Here is a 19,080-nt window from a genome sequence, read left to right as displayed (position 1 = left end):
TAAAAAGAACAACCTGGATGGGTCTGTCCTTAACAACTACAGACCCATATCAAATCTACCTTTCATCGGCAAAATAATTGAAAAAATTGTTTTCAATCAAATATCTGCTTTTCTGACCTCAACTTACTGTCTTGATCTATACCAGTCAGGTTTTAGAGAATACCATAGCACTGAAACAGCCTTGGTTAAAGTAGTCAATGACGCTGGAAAAACCACTGTTCTTATGCTGTTGGACCTCAGTGCAGCGTTCGACACTGTTGACCACAGCATACTAGTAGAAAGACTTGAATGCTGTGTGGGTCTCTCTGGCGCAGTCATCTGCTGGCTAAAGTCTTATTTAGAGGACAGGAGTTTATATGTGTCTTTTGGTCATCATGCCTCAGCTCCTATGTCCCTAACAGTGTTGGGGAGTAACGGAATACATGTACCGGCGTTACGTATTTAGAATACAAATTATGAGTAACTGTATTCCATTACAGTTACAGTTTAAATAGTTGGTATTTAGAATACAGTTACATTGTTGAAATCAATGGATTACATGACGATACTTCTCTGTTTCATGAGTTTATTCACTCTCTAAATAAATTAAGGCAACTCCATGCATTTCCCAGAAGCCTCAATATGAAAACGGAAAAATGCGCGGTTTGCGTGATCAGTCACAATGGAGTCGGAAGAGGAGCAGCGGGAGCTAGAGGTAGAGATGGAGCCGGAACAACAGAGCAGGGCAAGAATGCGTTTCTATCTTGGAAATTCAAACAGAATTTCACATTAAAGAAAGAGAAGGGAGAACGAAATGCGGTGCGTAATATTATTATTTTATTTTTTTTTCATACCCATGTTAACAGGTTAGATCTTTCACACTGCGGTCCGTGTATCCGTCCCAGTTGTGGTGCGTTTACAGCAGTGCAGAGATCGTTTCCGCACCGAGTCTATTTCTGCTGTGCCGCAAACGCTGAATTAAAGTGACAGCGCATGTTTCGTGGTCAAAATGAACACAGATTGACCTGCAAATGTAGTAATTTCACCATAAATGCATTTAATTACATAAAATGTAGTAATACCATCATAAATGTAGGCTAGTTAATTAAATACTGCTTTTTTTCAGTCATCTTTTTACTTTAAGACCGGGGTAAAGCAAGGAAAACTAGGCCTACAGTTTACTTTAACAAGGCCAAATAATGAACAACACTCGTCTGATTCGTGGATGTTGAAAAACAAGTTATTTGTGGCATGCAAGATTTATTGTATTCAAATTTAAATGCAAAAGAAAAGGCATGAGAGTCGGCTGTTCCCTTACGAGAACGTTCCCTCGTACTGCGTTGCAAACGCTGTGGGAAAACTCCTTTTCTCGAGAATATTGAAGCCTTTATTTTAAAACGCATTGCTGCAGCACAGGCGAGAGCATCAGGCTCGCACGAGCGAGCTGATAGGCTGTGCTGTGGGCAACTGCACGAACAAATGGCGGATCGGCAGAGGCGCGCGAACCAATCAGGGCACTTGGCACACTGCCAGTGTCAAGCGCGCGAAACTGCACGTGACCGTAGAATATAAATATAGAGAATAATCCGCCATTTGACAGATTTAATCTCCTTCAGCTCTCGACTCACCTCGTCGCTGATCTTCTCCGGATAAAGAAGCCGCTCGTCGTCGAACAGCCGTCCAGCGGAACAGCTTCGCATCCCGGCATCTGCCAGCTGAGCGTTTCCCTGTGGCATCCGACGAGTATCCTTTTTTTCTCTCTTCTAAAAGAGCAAAATCTCTGTTTTCACAGACTCGCGCTCGCTTCGTCGGTGAGTGATTCCGCCCATCTTCCATCTTCGGCGCCCCGCGAGCCCAGTAGGAAGAAGCGGCGCGATCAGAGGCGTCCTGAACGCGGTGAGTTTAGCGAATGCACGCCGGGCCTTTCTCCACGTGCTTCGCCCACGCCCTCTTCTCCAGTTCTGTTCACTCAGAGCGACCAACGCCCCTCGTCTGAAGCGGCGGGACTCGTCTCTTTTGGTGGATCTGCTGAAGATATGGACGACGCAATTTCTGTGGCGGCATCTGAGAGTGAGGATTGGTCGGGCTCCGCGGACCCCGCCCCCCTCTCAGTTAGATCCTTCTGACACTCGAGCGAACATCGACGCCGAACTCTTCCGTGTCATGTCTCGCGCTGTCAACGAGTTGGGACTCGACTGGCTTTCCCCAGCCGAGCCTGCCAGAAGCCGCCTCGACGAGTGGTACCTGCCGGGGCGCCAACAGGCCCCTCGTCAGCGCGCCGCTCCATTTCTGCCCGAGGTCCACGAGGAGCTCACTAAAAGCTGGCGCGCGCCCTTTTCAGCGCGAACGCGCTCATCTGCTTCTTCAACGCTCTCCACTGTTGACGGCGCTGACGAAAAAGGTTATGTGTGTCTCCCCCCACTGGAGGAAGCGGTCGCTGCACACTTATGCCCTCCCACTGCAGGAAGTTGGAGGTCTAAGACTGTGCACCCATCCAAGCCGTGCAGAACCACTTCGGCCATTGCCAGCCGCGCTTATGCTGCCGCCGGTCAAGCCGCCTCTGCTCTTCACGCCATGGCGACCCTTCAAGTGTTTCAGGCGAAGCTCCTCCGCTCCATGGACGAGTCAGGCCCTGACCCAGACACTTTTAAGGACCTCAGAAGTGCGACGGATTTGGCGCTACGGGCCACAAAGACCACCGCTCAAGCCCTGGGCCGCAACATGGCCAGCCTGGTTGTTTTAGAGCGCCACCTGTGGCTGACTTTGACTGAAATCAGGGACGCAGACAAGACCGCCTTCCTCGATTCTCCAGTCACAGCATCTGGTCTCTTCGGCCCATCTGTCAGCGGCTTCGCAGAACGCTTCACTGAGGCTCAGAAAGCTTCCAGCGCTATGAAGCATTTTCTACCAAAACGCTCCAGTTCGGTCCAACGGCGCCCCAAGAGCACGCCACGACCTGAGTGGGTAGCTTCACAGGTCCTCCAGCCCCGCCCAGTGGCTGAGACCAGCCAGCGCCTGAAGCATGCAAAGCGGTTCCCGTTCCCTAAGCGTCAGGGCTCGCGGCCGAAGCTCACGCTCGATCACGAGCCCAAGAAGCCGTCCTAACCGGCATAAAGAGGGGTCAGTACTAACCCTAACCCTAACCCTAACCCCGGACCAGCCCTGAAGATCGCTCGAGTGCTACTCTCAGCCCCCTCTTCAGTTCAGGCGGTTTTAAATGCAGTACATGGGCCCGTCACCTGTCACGCACCCCTGCACACAAACGCTGTTTTAACAGCGACCCACAAAAAGCACAAATCGAGCAAAATTTCTCCCTCACATACATGTCAGTTCGAACCCCCAACTCCGGGCGTTCCAGATATGATAATGCCTCTGGCTCTGCGGGCTCTAGCTTGGCAAGCTATCCCTGGAGTTTCAGAATGGGTAATGAACATCATAAAGCGCGGTTACTCGCTTCAGTTCGCCCGCAGACCACCGCGTTTTCGCGCGGTTATACAAACCACGGTAAGGAGCACACTGAGTCATGTCCTCCGTACCGAAGTGTTAAGTCTGCTGGCCAAAGGGGCCATCGAGAAGATCCCCCCTTCTCAGAGCGAGTCAGGTTTTTACAGCCGTTACTCAGATCTCAGACATCTGAACAAGGCTCTCATGTCACGGCCGTTCAGAATGCTCACAACCAGACACATCCTGGCGCAAATTCGCCCAGGCGACTGGTTTTTCTCAAAAGATCTAAAAGACGCTTACTTTCACATTCAAGTGAACCCCCACCACAGGCCATTCTTGAGATTCGCCTTCGAGGGGCAGACATACCAGTACACAGTCCTACTATTTGGACTGGCACTGGCACCTCGTACATTCACGAAGTGCATGGATGCAGCTCTCTCCCCCCTGAGACAGCGGGGCATGCGCATCCTGAACTACCTCGACGACTGGCTCATATTGACTCAGTCAGAGGCGGAGTCACATACTCACAGAGCCTGGCTCCTCAGACATCTGGAATGTCTAGGGCTCAGGGTCAATTTTGCCAAGAGTATTCTGTTGCCCAGCCAATGTATCACGTTCCTGGGAACAGTTCTCGACTCCGTACTTATGAGAGCATGGCCCACACCGGCCCGTGCTCTAACGATTCAGCAGCTCGCAGCATCGTTCACAGAGGGCTCTTATGTACCCCTCAGAACGTTTCAGAGGATCCTTGGCCTGATGGCCTCTGCATCATCAGTACTCCAACTCGGCCTACTGCGTATGCGTCCTCTTCAGCTGTGGCTAGCACCTCTGGTGCCACCCCACGCCTGGCACTCAGGCCACTTGATTATCAAGGTGGACCAGCGCTGTGTTCAAGCCCTGGCCCCTTGGAAAGACGCCAGCTGGTACCAGCAGGGCGTAAGCATGGGGGTGGTCTCAGAGAGGAGGGTGATTTCAACAGACGCTTCCAACTCGGGTTGGGGAGCTCTGTACGAGGGCAGGCCTGCCTCCGGCCTCTGGTCGAGCTCGGAGAAACGCCTACACATCAACTGCCTCGAAATGAGAGCAGTTTTTCTAGCCCTAAAAACCTTTCTCCCACACCTGGCTGGACACCACGTGTTGGTCCGAACGGACAATATGTCGGTGGTCTCTTACATAAATCGCCAGGGCGGCCTCAGGTCCCGCAACCTGTTTGCCATAGCCACGCAGCTCCTACTATGGGCTCACACCAACCTGCGCTCGCTCAGGGCAGCTCACATGCCAGGCACGTTGAACACAGGAGCAGACATGCTCTCTCGGGGCAGAGTTCCCCCAGAGGAATGGTCTCTCCACCCTCAGACAGTTCTCCTGCTTTGGGAGGTCTTCGGGAAGGCAGAAGTAGATCTTTTTGCCTCAGAAGACAACTGTCACTGCCCAATCTTCTTTTCAAAGAACAGGGATGTGTTGGCCCACGACTGGCCCAACCTTCCTCTCTATGCGTTTCCTCCGGTCTCGATGCTCCCTCAGGTCATCGAACGGATCAGGAACACCAAAAGCGCGGTTCTCTTGGTGGCTCCTCTCTGGCAGACCCAGATTTGGTTCCCAGAGTTGATGCAACTGTCTGTAACAGACCCGTGGCCAATTCCACTGAGGTGCGACCTTCTGGCTCAGGCCAACAGGACAATCTGGCATCCCCGTCCCGACTTGTGGGCCCTACATGTATGGCCACTCAACGGGTACCCCAGGATCTCCCAGAGGGTGTCCTGAACACTATTATGGAGGCTAGAGCTCCGTCTACTAGACGCCTCTATCACCTTAAATGGTCAGTGTTCTCCAGCTGGTGTTTAGCTCGAAACCTTGACCCACACACTTGTGAGGTGCCAAAAGTGCTTTCTTTTCTGCAAGAGATGTTGGATGCGGGTCGCTCCCCCTCCACTCTCAAAGTGTACGTGGCAGCCATTGCTGCTTTTCACGTATTGGAAGCCAGAGCCTCCTTAGGTAAAAGCGACCTTATAGTTCGTTTCCTTAAGGGCGCCAGAAGGCTTAACCCGCCTCGGTCACCGTCTGTACCGGCCTGGGACCTTTCTCTGGTCCTGCGGGCTCTTAGGGGGCCTCCCTTTGAACCACTTCAGTCGGCAGATCTCAAGCCCCTCCCTCTGAAAACCGCCCTGCTTCTAGCACTGGCGTCAGTTAAAAGAGTAGGGGACTTGCAGGCGCTTTCTACTAGCGCTTCCTGTCTGGAGTTTGGCCCTAATGACTCCAAGGTCATTCTTAGGCCAAGACATGGATATGTGCCTAAGGTGCTCTCAACTCCGTTCAGAGCCCAGGTTATCTCTCTGTCAGCTCTTCCCTCCTCTGAAGAGGACAGTGATTCTCTCACGCTTTGCCCCGTCAGAGCTTTGAGAATTTATCTGGAGTGTTCGGCCTCTTTCAGACAGTCTGAACAGCTCTTCGTTTGTTTCGGGGGCCGAACCAAGGGCCTTCCTGTTACTAAGCTCACGCTGTCCAGATGGGTAGTTGACGCCATTGCTCTGGCTTACACCTCACTGGGCCTCTCTTGTCCCATAGGTGTTAGAGCTCACTCCACGAGAGGTGTCGCCTCTTCGTGGGCTTGGTCGAGTGGTGTTCCTATTGAGGACATTTGTGCGGCGGCCGGCTGGTCTGTTCCGTCCACATTTGTGAGATTCTACAACCTAGATGTTCCTGCCCTGCAGGCACGAGTTCTTTCTGTTTAGACCCTGGCTCTGCGGACCCAGTCTGACTTTAGACCTGAACACGTGAGTGTTCCTATCCAGGACAATTGTGTGGCGGCCGGCTGGTCCGCTCCGTCCACATTTGTGAGTTTTTACAACTTAAATGACTCTGCTTTGCAGACACAAGTTTTTTCCATCTAGACCCTGGCTCTGTGGACCCAGACTAGTTTTGAAATTGGACACACGGCTGTCACTTTGAATTGTGGTTAAGTTAATCCGGCCCTTGGCCCAGATCTTAATTATTGGATAATCTCTGGGCCCGATGTTCGGTCTCGTTTATCCTGGCTATTCTGTAACTTCCCGGAACTTCTGGTGAGTCAGAGCGGCCAAAAGATTAATAGCACGGCGTTTTAAATAGCGTTCCCACAGCGTTTGCAACGCAGTACGAGAGAACGTTCTCGTAAGGGAACGTACTTGGTTACTTACGTAACCTCGGTTCCCTTAGCGATAAGGGAACGAGTACTGCGTTGCCTTGCCGTGCTATTTCTCTTATGTCAGGTGTTTTTCGCTTCAGTCGATTATACCTGTCAAATGGCGGATTATTCTCTATATTTATATTCTACTGTCACGTGCAGTTTCGCGCGCTTGACAATGGCAGTGTGCCAAGCGCCCTGATTGGTTCGCGCGCCTCTGCCGATCCGCCATTGGTTCGTGCAGTTGCCCACAGCACAGCCTATCAGCTCGCTCGTGCGAGCCTGATGCTCTCGCCTGTGCTGCAGCAATGCGTTTTAAAATAAAGGCTTCAATATTCTCGAGAAAAGGAGTATTCCCACAGCGTTTGCAACGCAGTACTCGTTCCCTTATCTCTAAGGGAACCGAGGTTACGTAAGTAACCAAGTACGTTTTTGTCCATTTTAAGTTTTAATTTAAAATGTTTGCGATTTTAATAGCCATGTTATGTTACCACTTGCTTGAACAACTTAATCTATATATAAGTAATGCATTGATTAATATGTTGTTTAAATTGTTTAAACTTGAATACGTCTATTAAAGAGTGTATATGTGTAGGCTACAAAGAAAATTGCACCGGTGACACAACTTTTTTTTAAATAAAAGTTGCTGAAAACTTCTGGATTTGAAATACAAATATTGTGTATGTGTTTGTGGTACAGCAGTGGATCAGTTATATGCACTGCAAACCCATCATATGTGAAAGCACTATAGCGTGTGCTGCTCCTGTACCACATACACATACCGCAACACGCAGCGCATATGCACTGCACACAGAGTATGTGTGAAACGGGCGCTCAGCGTAATAAATATTTCCTTTTTATATTTGACATAACTTATTCATAATTATTACTTTTGCTGGTTCTTTGTGACAGCTTTTAGGTGCTTTATTGGCATACGCGTCACCAGCGCATAACTGCACCCCCATCACCCCACAAGAACAACCCTGTTTATTAAGCAGGATTTGATGGCCGACACTTATAAAATGCAATTCAATATGGAAGTAATCCAAGTATTCAGAATACAGTACTCAGATTGAGTAACGTAACGGAATACGTTACAAATTACATTTTTGGGCATGTATTCTGTATTCTGTAACGGAATACATTTTGAAAGTATCCTACCCAACACTGGTCCCTAACATGTGGTGTCCCTCAGGGTTCAATCCTTGGCCCTCTTTTGTTTAATTTGTACATGCTCCCGCTTTGCCAAATTATGAAGGACCATTCCATTAGTTACCATAGTTACGCAGATGACACACAGTTATACCTATCCTTGTCTCCCAATGAGTTTGCTCCCCTTGAATCCCTTTGTAAGAACTGATTTTCCTGTTAAAACAAAACGCACCCTGCAATAAAGCAGTAAAATGCACCCTGGACAGAAGATAGCAAAGACAGAGCACAGGACATCTTTCTTTCTTTTCTTTTTTTGTTCTTATATAGCGCTTTTAACAATGTAGATTGTCTCAAAGCAGCTTCACAGAGATAAATGTATAATATAACGTAAGATTGTTTTGGCTTTATAGCGGTTCTTTAATAAAGTTATTTTCCAGCTAAAGTTAGTTTTGATTGATTCGCTTCCGTCGCAACGATCATTTGTTTTTAAATTAGGGCCGCCAAGACGACACCATTCTCTCTACACAGACTTTAAACGCGAACCTGTGAGAAACGCTGATGGCGTTCAGATGCGCATTAAGAACGGGTTCTATAGTTATGTGCGTTTGAATATATGTGTGCAGGTTTGGAATTCCCTACAAACCAAACCTAAACAAATTACTGGTGTTTCCTTATAGTTTTGATTCAGAATTTTATTTTATTTTATCAATTCGGGGTAGATACGCAAATTGAGTTTTCCCGACGACGCGTTATCTGTAGAGTGGGAAAGGGATCCTCCATAGGGAGAGACTAGTTGGCCCTTCAGCACTGCGTTGTCATCGGGTCCAGGCGAAGGTCCTTCATCAGATCTGGAAACGGCCTGGATCGCCTGTCCAAACTGTCCCTCTTCCTTATCTTTGCATCCCCCTCTCCCTCCTCTTCTCCCTCCTCAAGTTACTGAAAGTTCATTAAGAATGTCTATATATCACATATGGTGTATCTTGTGAATATGGTGTTTTTCCTTTACATGTTTGGTGTCATTTTAATGGTCGCAGTGCGATTGGTAAAATGGTCTTAATTTCATTGCAGTCATTGGTTTAATGAGAAATATTGAGAACTTAGGAGAAGCCTGTATCTCCTCTCTGGCTGATATCTCTTTACAATATCTCAAGAAACCAGGTGCTACCCCCCTGGGGTACATGGATAGGAAAAAACAACTCTAAACAACATTTGTATAACCCCCTTCTGTACTGATCTGGTATTTAAGGCAAGGGGACAGAGCATACTTTGGGACTCTTATACCAGGATCATCCCCTAATGTCAGGAAAACATTACTTACTTTTAGAGTCATCTTTGAGTAAATTATGTTATGTATTTTCTGAATTGGCTTTTAATAATTTACTTCTGTAATTGGCATGATACATTTTTACCTGACAAATAAATGTTACATCTTGAATAATTCTGAAGTTTTAGAAATCATTCATTTTAGTAGATTAATGTGTAGTCTGGTGTTTCCGCAAATCTTTGTCCAGGATAGATCAAACTGAAGGCACTATGAATGGACCATGGGACACATCTTAGGAAGACCTTCTGATTTCTGACTATCTCATGACTTAGCATGTTGTACGCTGCAAATATTATAAAAAATTACACCTATGGATCTGTAGTGCGCGACTTCATAGGGTAAAATGCTTGCACTGCACCCTCTGACTATTTCAGGACTGGCTAGTTTGTGATTGTGAGCACGCAGTCGCGACGTGACGTCTCAAAGCGACACTAGGTCCGTAATGAACGAATAATTGAAAGTATGGGATAATCAGAATAATCAAAGATCTAAATGAATTCATAACCAATATTTATGATTATTTTCTAATCAGAAATACGATCTAAATTTGATTATCATTTGAAATTGGAGTCAGATTACGCATAGAGCTAAAGTAATACTAAAACTAAGTTCCAATAAATTAAGTGAACTTCACTGGATCGCTGAAAAGACATACACGCATTAACCCCCTGAGGTCGGCTATCGCGCCGGCTCGTTTTTTTTCCGTATGAGTGCAAAAAAAAAATAAAAAAAAAATATTAATTTTTATCTTATATGCTTGTGTTATATATCAATCGATCCTGTTTAGTGTGTATTTTTTTTTGTGTATGCTCATAATAAAAACAAAGTGTTGTGCTTTTCGCCAAATAAAGAAAAATAAACATGATGCGAGTTCTGCCTACTCTCCGTCAGTGAAGTCAATTCTGAAACGCGTCCGAAAATGAACTGTAACTCAGCGAATACTCAGTCAAACAGGCATACAGTCACACAGGCATGAAGCTTGAATTCTCTTCTTTTAAATGAAGTAATTTTTATAAAAAACAAATATTCACAGTTTATGTAATATGTATGCAAAGAGAGAGATGTCAGTCGTTCTCATCTCAGCTAATTAAGTTTTAATGTGCTCCGCCCACGGAGAGCGCGCGCTATTCAAACGCAAATGTGAGGCGATCCATACAAACCTGTGAAACGCCCACATCAGCTGGATAACACACACCGCGAGTTCACTTTCAGACTTATGTACTTTACGATGCTGTGAGGAATAATACTATCTTGATAATAATCCTGCAAAAATTTACCTCAGAAGTTCTGGAAGTATCATTTCGAGGAGCAAACGGATCCCGCTGAGGAATTAGGTCAGTTCTGTTTGCTTTGCTCTAATCGGAATGAATGAACGCAAAGATGCGTGCTGTTGTGGAGCTACTACAGCTGGCAAAATACTGTTTAAATATGAATCGCGTTTCTGTGTATGAATGAATGAACGAACGAACGCACAGATGCGTGCTGTTGTGGAGCTACTACAGCTGGCAAAAATACTGTTTAAATATGAATCGCGTTTCTATGAATGAATGAACGCACAGATGCGCGCTGTTGTGGAGCTACTACAGCTGGTGAGACAATGTAATTGTATAACCTAAAAATATATATATATATATATATATATATATATTGTGACGAGTCTCTCTGGGCAGATCAGCGTCGCCCTGGCAACCAACGCACAACACCTGCACGTCCTCATCACGGGCTGATCGGTCACAGCTGCAGCCCGTCATTAAGCGGCTGTAAAAGCCGCCACTTCTCTCGCTTCGACAGACAACCCGTCTCATGCTGAACGTGCTGATACTAATCCTTTGTTTCTCGTCTAAACAGAAGGCAGCGAGTGACCGACAGCCCGACCGAGCACGCCTGGACACCCACCTTCACGAGCACGAGGACTTCACAAGAGCACCAGCCACGAAGACAGCGTTCACCTCATCTCACCGTTTTCACCCACTGTTGAAGTATTTGTCAATAAATCCACCCTCCGGGGCTACTTTTCACCGAGCGACCTTGTTGTGTGATTTCTCACCCGTGACATCTGGTGGAGAATGCGTGCAACTGCATGAGAAATCACACACAAGTGTTTGCAGTTCACCGCAGTAATATATTTTTTTTCCTCTCTTTCTGTTCATCACCCCAGCACCGATCGGCGCTCTCTCTCTCTTCGGATGGAGATGGACGAACTACTGCACCGCCTCACCGAAGTTAGCATCCGTCAGCAGCAGATAATGGAACATCTGGCCACTCGGCAGGGCAGAGCTGAAGAAGACATCGCTGCCCTTCATGCCCAGGCTGCCCAGCCGGTTCCACTACCTGATCTCCGAATGCGAGCGACCCGGCTTTTGCCCAAAATGACGGCTCACGACGATGTTGAGGCATTCCTACAAGTATTTGAAACCACTGCTAACCGTGAAGGATGGCCCATAGAAGACTGGGCTTCCGCGCTGGCACCCCTCCTCACTGGTGAAGCTCAACGAGCTTATTTTTCCCTTCCTCCCGCAATCACTGACGACTACAGAGAAGTGAAACGCGAGATCCTCGCCCGGCTGGGACTTTCCCCCATCTGTGCAGCGCAACAGTTTCACGAGTGGGATTTCAAAGTCCGGGTGCCAGCGCGAGCCCAGGCCGCTGATCTCGTCCGGTTGGCTCAACATTGGCTGCTGGACGGCGAACCCACCGCAGCTCAGGTAGTGGAACGAGTGGTCGTCGATCGCCTCCTCCGCGCCCTGCCCCGGTCCCATCGTCAGGCGGTGGGTATGAGGAACCCGGCTACCATCCTTGCTTTGGTGGAGGCGATCGAGCTGGCGGATGCTGTCCACCAACGGGAGGCTGGAGAGAGAGCGCCGCCGTTTTCCCGGAGGGTGGTCCAGGAGCGACGCACGCCGGAGGGCACCTCGCGCGCAGTTGGCAGACCGACAGTTCCGTCTCCGATGGACGAGCCAATGCCGACCGCTGAACCCACGACACCACCGCGGACCTGGCTGGCGGGCTGCATCGTCCATCAGCGCGTTCCACCTGCGGCTCCAGAGGCGGACGTCAAGTTGAATGGCAAGCCTGTCCGGGCGCTTCTGGATTCGGGCAGCGCGGTCACCCTTGTCCAGGCTCATCTGTGCCCTCCTCACCCTGGCCAGAAAAGTTACCTACCGATCACGTGTGTGCATGGAGACACCCAACAAGTTCCAGCTCGCCGCGTGAACATCGCTACAGCCCATGGCGCCTGGCCCGTTGAAGCTGGATTAGTGAAAAACTTACCAGTCCCACTACTGCTTGGAAGAGATTGGCCGGGGTTTGACCGCCTGCTCGCTGCCGCCGCTCAGCCCGCCAGCCCGGAACGGAACTGTCGCCGCCGTCGCCGGCCACAGGGACCCCGCCGTCGGCCGGCGCTGCTAGCTTCGGACAGCGGGAGAGATGGTGAGTCCCCCTCGTTAAATACTAACCTTTTCTATGATGTGTTCCAACAGGCCAGCGAGGGGGGCTCTTTTGCCAAAGACCAACGGGAGGACGATCGTCTGAAGCACTGTTGGAGTCAAGTTAGAGCCATCGATGGCGAAGACGTCCTCCCACGGCCCCATCCTCTCCCGCATTTTGTAGTCCGAAGCGGTCTGCTGTACTGCGTCGCCCAGCGAAGGGGGGAGGAGAAGGAACTTCTAGTCGTCCCTCGGACGAAGACAGAAACCATCCTCGAGTTAGCCCACTCACATCCGATGGCAGGCCACCTAGGAGCGGCTAACACCATCCAGCGGGTCCGGGATCGTTTCCACTGGCCAGGCCTGGAGGCCGACGTGAAAGGTTTCTGCAAAGCCTGCCCGACCTGCCAGTGCACGGCTCCCAGGACTCCTCCCCCCAGCCCGCTGATTCCCTTACCCATCATTGAGGTGCCCTTCGAGCGGATCGGAATGGATCTGGTGGGGCCGTTGCCTAAGTCTGCCCGAGGACACGAACACATCCTCGTCATCGTGGATTACGCCACCCGGTATCCAGAAGCAGTCCCCCTGCGGAAAGCCACAGCGAAAGCCATCGCCCGGGAGCTGTTTCTGTTGGCCAGCCGGGTCGGCATCCCGACTGAAATCCTGTCTGACCAGGGAACACCGTTCATGTCCCGGCTAATGGCTGACTTCTGCAGGCTGCTGGGGGTGAAACAGTTGAGGACAACTGTCTATCACCCGCAGACCGACGGACTCGTGGAACGTTTTAACCAAACCCTGAAACAGATGCTCCGAAGAGTAGCAGCGGAGGACAAGCGGGACTGGGACCTGATGATTCCTTACGTCCTCTTCGGCATCCGCGAGGTTCCTCAAGCCTCAACTGGTTTCACCCCCTTCGAGCTCCTGTTCGGCCGCCAGCCTCGGGGCCTGCTGGATGTCGCTCGGGAGGCCTGGGAGCAGCAGCCTGCCCCCCACCGCACGATCATCGAGCACGTAAAACAGATGAGGGAAAAGATAGACCGCGTCATGCCATTAGTCCGGGAGCACCTCAGCAAAGCACAGCAGGCCCAACAACGCCACTATAATCGGGCAGCCCAACCACGGGAATTCCAGCCGGGAGACAGGGTCATGGTCTTGGTCCCTACCTCCGCTTGTAAGTTCCTGGCATCGTGGCAAGGGCCGTACACCGTTCTGGAGAAGGTTGGACCAGTGACATACCGCGTACGCCAACCTGGAAGAAGACAAGCAGAACAGTTATATCACATCAACTTACTGAAGAAGTGGCAAGGGACCCGAGACCAGCTCGCCGCCCTCAGTCTCACCGATCCCGTGGTTGTCGACATGGATCCCCACCTGTCGGCTGCCCAGAAGACCGAGCTGCAGCACCTGGTCAGACAGTTTTCGGATGTGTTCTCCTCTAAGCCCGGGCAGACTAACGTCATCCACCACGACATCAGGACACCCCCTGGAGTAATCGTCAGCCAACAGCCCTACCGAGTCCCAGAAGCTCGTCAGCAGGCTATTGAGGAAGAAATACAGGAAATGCTGAAGTTGGGGGTAATCGAACCATCTCGCAGCCCATATGGTCCAGCCCCATCGTGATGGTACCCAAGCCGGATGGCACCCTCCGCTTCTGCAATGACTTCCGCCGGCTAAACGAAGTCTCCGAATTCGACGGCTATCCCATGCCTCGGGTCGACGAGCTGCTAGACCGCCTGGGAAGGGCCCGGTACATCACAACCCTAGACCTCACCAAGGGATACTGGCAGGTACCACTTACCTCTTCTGCTAAACCAAAGACTGCTTTTTCTACCCCTAGTGGCCATTGGCAGTACCGGACCCTTCCCTTTGGCCTTCATGGGGCACCAGCAACCTTCCAGCGCATGATGGACATCATCCTGAGGCCCCACCAAGCGTATGCAGCCGCGTATTTGGATGACGTCGTGGTGCATTCCGAGGCATGGGATGAACATCTGGAACGTCTGCGGAGGGTGCTCTCGGAGCTCCGGCGGGCTGGACTAACCGCCAACCCCCGCAAATGCCACCTAGCACTATCCGAGGCGAAGTACCTGGGATTCCAGGTCGGCCGAGGCCTCATCCGCCCCCAAGAGAAAAAAGTGGAGGCCATACGCACCGCTCCAAAACCACAAACAAAGTCCCAGGTACGAGCCTTTTTGGGGTTGGCGGGGTACTATCGCTGTTTTATCCCCAACTTCTCCTCTTTAGCCGCCCCCCTGACAGACCTGACCAGGAAGGGGCAGCCCGAGAAGATCTGTTGGACGACAGCCGCAGAAGAAGCCTTCGCCCAACTCAAGACGGCACTTACAGCGTCTCCGGTACTCCGCGCCCCCGACTTCGGCTGCCCCTTCCTGCTGCAAACGGATGCTTCCGACACCGGACTGGGAGCCGTCCTGTCACAAGTCCAGGAAGGTGAGGAACATCCCATTCTCTACATCAGCAGAAAGTTGTCCCAGGCAGAGAAGAACTACGCCGCCGTCGAGAAGGAGGCCCTGGCCGTCAAGTGGGCAGTCCTGGAGCTGCGTTATTACCTCCTCGGCCGTAAGTTCACCCTGCTGACCGACCATGCCCCTCTCCAGTGGATGGCCCGGGCTAAAGATACCAATGCCAGGGTGACCCGCTGGTTCCTCGCGCTCCAGGACTTCCACTTCGAAGTGCGACATCGGGCCGGGGCCGCCAACGCCAACGCCAACGCCGATGGGCTCTCACGGATGTGGACAGCTTTTTCAGGTCTGTCACGGGTCATTCCCCACCTACCCCTTATTTCACCCCTACTATCTCCTCTCGTTCCCAGGGCCAGAACGACGCTTAGGGGGGGGGAATGTGACGAGTCTCTCTGGGCAGATCAGCGTCGCCCTGGCAACCAACGCACAACACCTGCACGTCCTCATCACGGGCTGATCGGTCACAGCTGCAGCCCGTCATTAAGCGGCTGTAAAAGCCGCCACTTCTCTCGCTTCGACAGACAACCCGTCTCATGCTGAACGTGCTGATACTAATCCTTTGTTTCTCGTCTAAACAGAAGGCAGCGAGTGACCGACAGCCCGACCAAACACGCCTGGACACCCACCTTCACGAGCACGAGGACTTCACAAGAGCACCAGCCACGAAGACAGCGTTCACCTCATCTCACCGTTTTCACCCACTGTTGAAGTATTTGTCAATAAATCCACCCTCCGGGCTACTTTTCACCGAGCGACCTTGTTGTGTGATTTCTCACCCGTGACAATATATATATATATATATATATATATATAAGGATAGATGTAAACAAAATCTTAAAAGGTCATTATAAGCCTTCTCTTTAACCCTCTGGGGTCTGAGGGGTTTTTGGGGTCCTTGAGATGTTCTGACATGCCCTGACATTTGTGCTTTTTTCAGTTGCTTATAAACATATTAATGGCAAAGGTGTAAATTCACTCTATTTAGCACAAACAGGGCTACCATAATATGTGAACAACTTGCATGTACATGTTTGTATTTTTGATAGAATAATGTTTATGCATGGTTTTTTCAAAAACAAAAAACTAAAGTTTCTGAAATAAGACCATAAAACACATTCTAAATATATGTAAATAAGACTTTTGACTAATGGATGACGTTGCCTAGAATTTTTTCTTCAAAATTATGTGAAAATCATCCTGCCTAATCATTCACATAACACAATACATTGATTTAAATCTTGTAAAGCACTTTTTGTTTGGAAAGGCCATATGCGGGTGGGCGTGATTCACACCTGCGGAGTCAATGGGGCCCGCATAATGAGGCTGCATATGTAATGAGCCTTTCATTCAGGTGTGTGACTGAGCCACAAGAATGCAAGGACAATATATAACTGGTTTGTTGTTTTTTCCACAAATTTTGCTTGCAAATTGTACAATATCCAAGGTAAACATTTCTAGTAATTGTGCAGTTAATTGTTCTCATACTGTATTTTCAGATTTGGAATATATTCTCTTCCCAAATGTGTCACTAATAAAGTATAATAAAATTATTTAATTGTTATGATTATGTAAAGCACATTGGGCTACCGTTATGAGTATGAAATGGGCTATATCAATAAACCTGAACCTGAACCTAAATCAACAGCAAACAGATCAATGGAGAGAACACAGAGCAGAACGAGGTCACAGGCAGAAGTCAGGGCAGGCAGCAAAAGGCAAAGTCCAATAACCAATCCGGTTCAAGGCAGGCAGAGAACAAACAGAAGTCGGGGTACACAGTCCTAGGTCAGTAATCAGATCAGCAAACACAGAGATAAACGCTTGGAATTGAAAGCCGGGGCAATGCAATACTTCGCAGAGAACTGAAGAATGAAAGAGGTTTATATGGGTGTGTGTGAATGAGCTGCAGGTGTATGAGTCACAGGTGAATGAGATGATGAGTGCTGATGAGTCCCGGCAGTGAGTATGGGAAATGTAGTTTGTGAGGAAGTGATCATAGTCTATTGTGGAGCGCCGTCAGACTTCGTATTTCCGCTCAATTTCAGTTCGCTTCTGTACTCAGTCTGAGATAGTGACCTATCTCTCAGTTTTCCTCCGGCCTGAAAACAGCCGGCCAATCAGCGAACAGAGGGCGGGCTGAGAGCCATGACGTAGACGCTGATTGTACCGTGGATGCGTAGATTTACTTCACATAATCTGCAAAAATCGTTCACAGCCATGTTCATGACCCATGTAGGAGGCCAATATTGGGAATTATAAGGATTGTTATGCAGTTTATGACTTTGACCACTAATATTTTACAACTCCAAAACGTATGAAGCCATCAGAAAGAGTAGAGCCAATCTGTGGAAGTTTTCACAAATCTGTCAGAAAAGAGTGTTTTCTCACCTGAATACTTGACAGTGTATCTGACTGAGATCTTGAGTTCATTTCCCTGAGTAAGCTGACATCTCCACTCTCTGTTGTCATCTTCATTCAGGAGTGTTGTAGTCAGAGTGATGATACAGGGATATTGATCTGATGAGAATAATATCTGATATCTGGAGTCTGTCTTCAGATCAACACCAGTCTGATTCACCCACAACAGCTTAAGTCTATCAAAACTGACCCAATAATTACAGGGGTACATATATGAATACAACTGACAGGAGAGAGTCACAGAGCGGCCTGGACTGATCTCAGTCTGTGAGGATGATGAAGATGAAGATGATGATGATGATGATGGAGACACTGAAACTGAACACAAGACACAAATCACAGACTCTTCAATCATCATCTGAGTTTAAAGGGAGAATCTGCCCTTTTTAAATTGACCACATAATCATAAACTTACCATGAAGAACATCCAGAAAAACATTAACATCAGGTCTTTGTCCTCTGTAATTCACATATTGTCTGCAGGTGTATAATCCATAATCTTCTCCTGTGACGTTCTTGATGTTCAGAGAGCAGTCAGACTCCAGACTCAGTCTCTCATGTCTCTCTGAGTCTTTATTCTTTATCCCTTCAGTAATCAGTTTAACTGCTGAATCACTGTAATGTTTCTTGTAGGTCCATGTAGTAGATTTGCAGTCAGAAAGAGCTTTATTACAGGGCAGAGAGACATTTTCACCAGAACTGATGAACACAGAACGCCCTCCTCTGGTCACTCCACTGGTTCCTGAAACACAGTATATCTCAGTGATCATTATGATATATATTAATAAATGAAACATAAAACACACCAGCATAAAAAGCAGAAGTTTTAAATCATAGTATTTTTCCTGACTTAAAGCAAACAACACACTCTCCAGAATAAACTATTAGTCTTTATCAGAGAGCTGTTCAAATCACTGACACACTCTTAATATGAAGATAATTCTTCATCATCAGATGTTTGAGTGACACTATGTCCAGTATCAGGAATAATACAGTATGATCTGTGTGTATCAATACACAACTCTGAGATCACAACGTGAATGTGTGCAAGAATAAACTGAGCATGTTCAAATGAACTCTTTCCAGACTAATTCCACTAAATGTCTTTAGAGAAAATACAGATTTCTTTACCTGTGAGAAGTGAAGAGAGAATGATCAGTCCCAGCAGACACAGATCACACTTATCAGCCATTTTCTGTTTCTGTCAGTCCTCCTCTTCATTATATATAGTTACAGCTCCTCCTTTAAACATCATCAGCTCCTCCTGTGGTTATTAACTTCCTCTCATCTGACCAACCAACCATCACTGGTGAAATAAACATAAAGCCTAATGTTGCAGTGCATGATGGGAACCACCAATCAAAGCTCATCCATGTCTCCCAAAATAATCATTATTGCTAATATAGCGTATAACTGTTGAGCTAGTGAACCTGAAGGTAGTGATGGTGAGATGAAGCTTCATGAAGCTTTAAAGCTTTCCAGCCTGATGTGTGTAAAAGTGGTTGATTTCTCCAGGTTTGGAATGCACACAGCGACACCTGCTGGTCAATGCTGATATCATGCAGAACAAATCCTCAATATTTGTTAGATGGGTTGTGATACATTAACATATACACGCATATACACATATATAAATAAATAAATAATTGAGTTCTTGGAAGTTTTGTTGTTTCATAATCTAATAATAAGGCGGAG

The 19,080-nt window shown here is 48.5% G+C and overlaps 1 protein-coding gene across 5 annotated transcripts in view; it reads right to left on the bottom strand.

The window, feature by feature from the left end:
• The window catches only part of LOC311301611 (uncharacterized protein), a 113,214-nt gene extending 94,494 nt beyond the window's left edge, over positions 1–18,720 (bottom strand). For 2 of the 5 annotated variants that reach the window (XM_084426866.1, XM_084426864.1), the window contains exons 1-3: positions 18,517–18,715; positions 17,801–18,127; positions 17,356–17,703 (exon numbers count right to left, since the gene is read on the bottom strand). In XM_084426866.1, coding sequence (XP_084282992.1) covers positions 17,356–17,703; positions 17,801–18,127; positions 18,517–18,577 — 736 coding nt within the window. In that variant the 5' untranslated portion in view covers positions 18,578–18,715. Of the gene's footprint in view, positions 1–17,355; positions 17,704–17,800; positions 18,128–18,516 lie in introns of all 5 variants that reach the window. The other 3 variants (XM_084426865.1, XM_084426867.1, XM_084426863.1) reach the window with 2 other exon arrangements.
• Positions 18,721–19,080: the final 360 nt, after the last annotated feature.

Source organism: Rutilus rutilus (assembly GCF_951802725.1).
Source record: "Rutilus rutilus genome assembly, chromosome: 1".
In the NCBI taxonomy this organism is placed as follows: Eukaryota; Metazoa; Chordata; class Actinopteri; order Cypriniformes; family Leuciscidae; genus Rutilus; species Rutilus rutilus.
The sequence above is the reverse complement of the archived record's forward strand: the minus strand, read 5'-3'. Positions and strand labels throughout refer to the sequence as shown.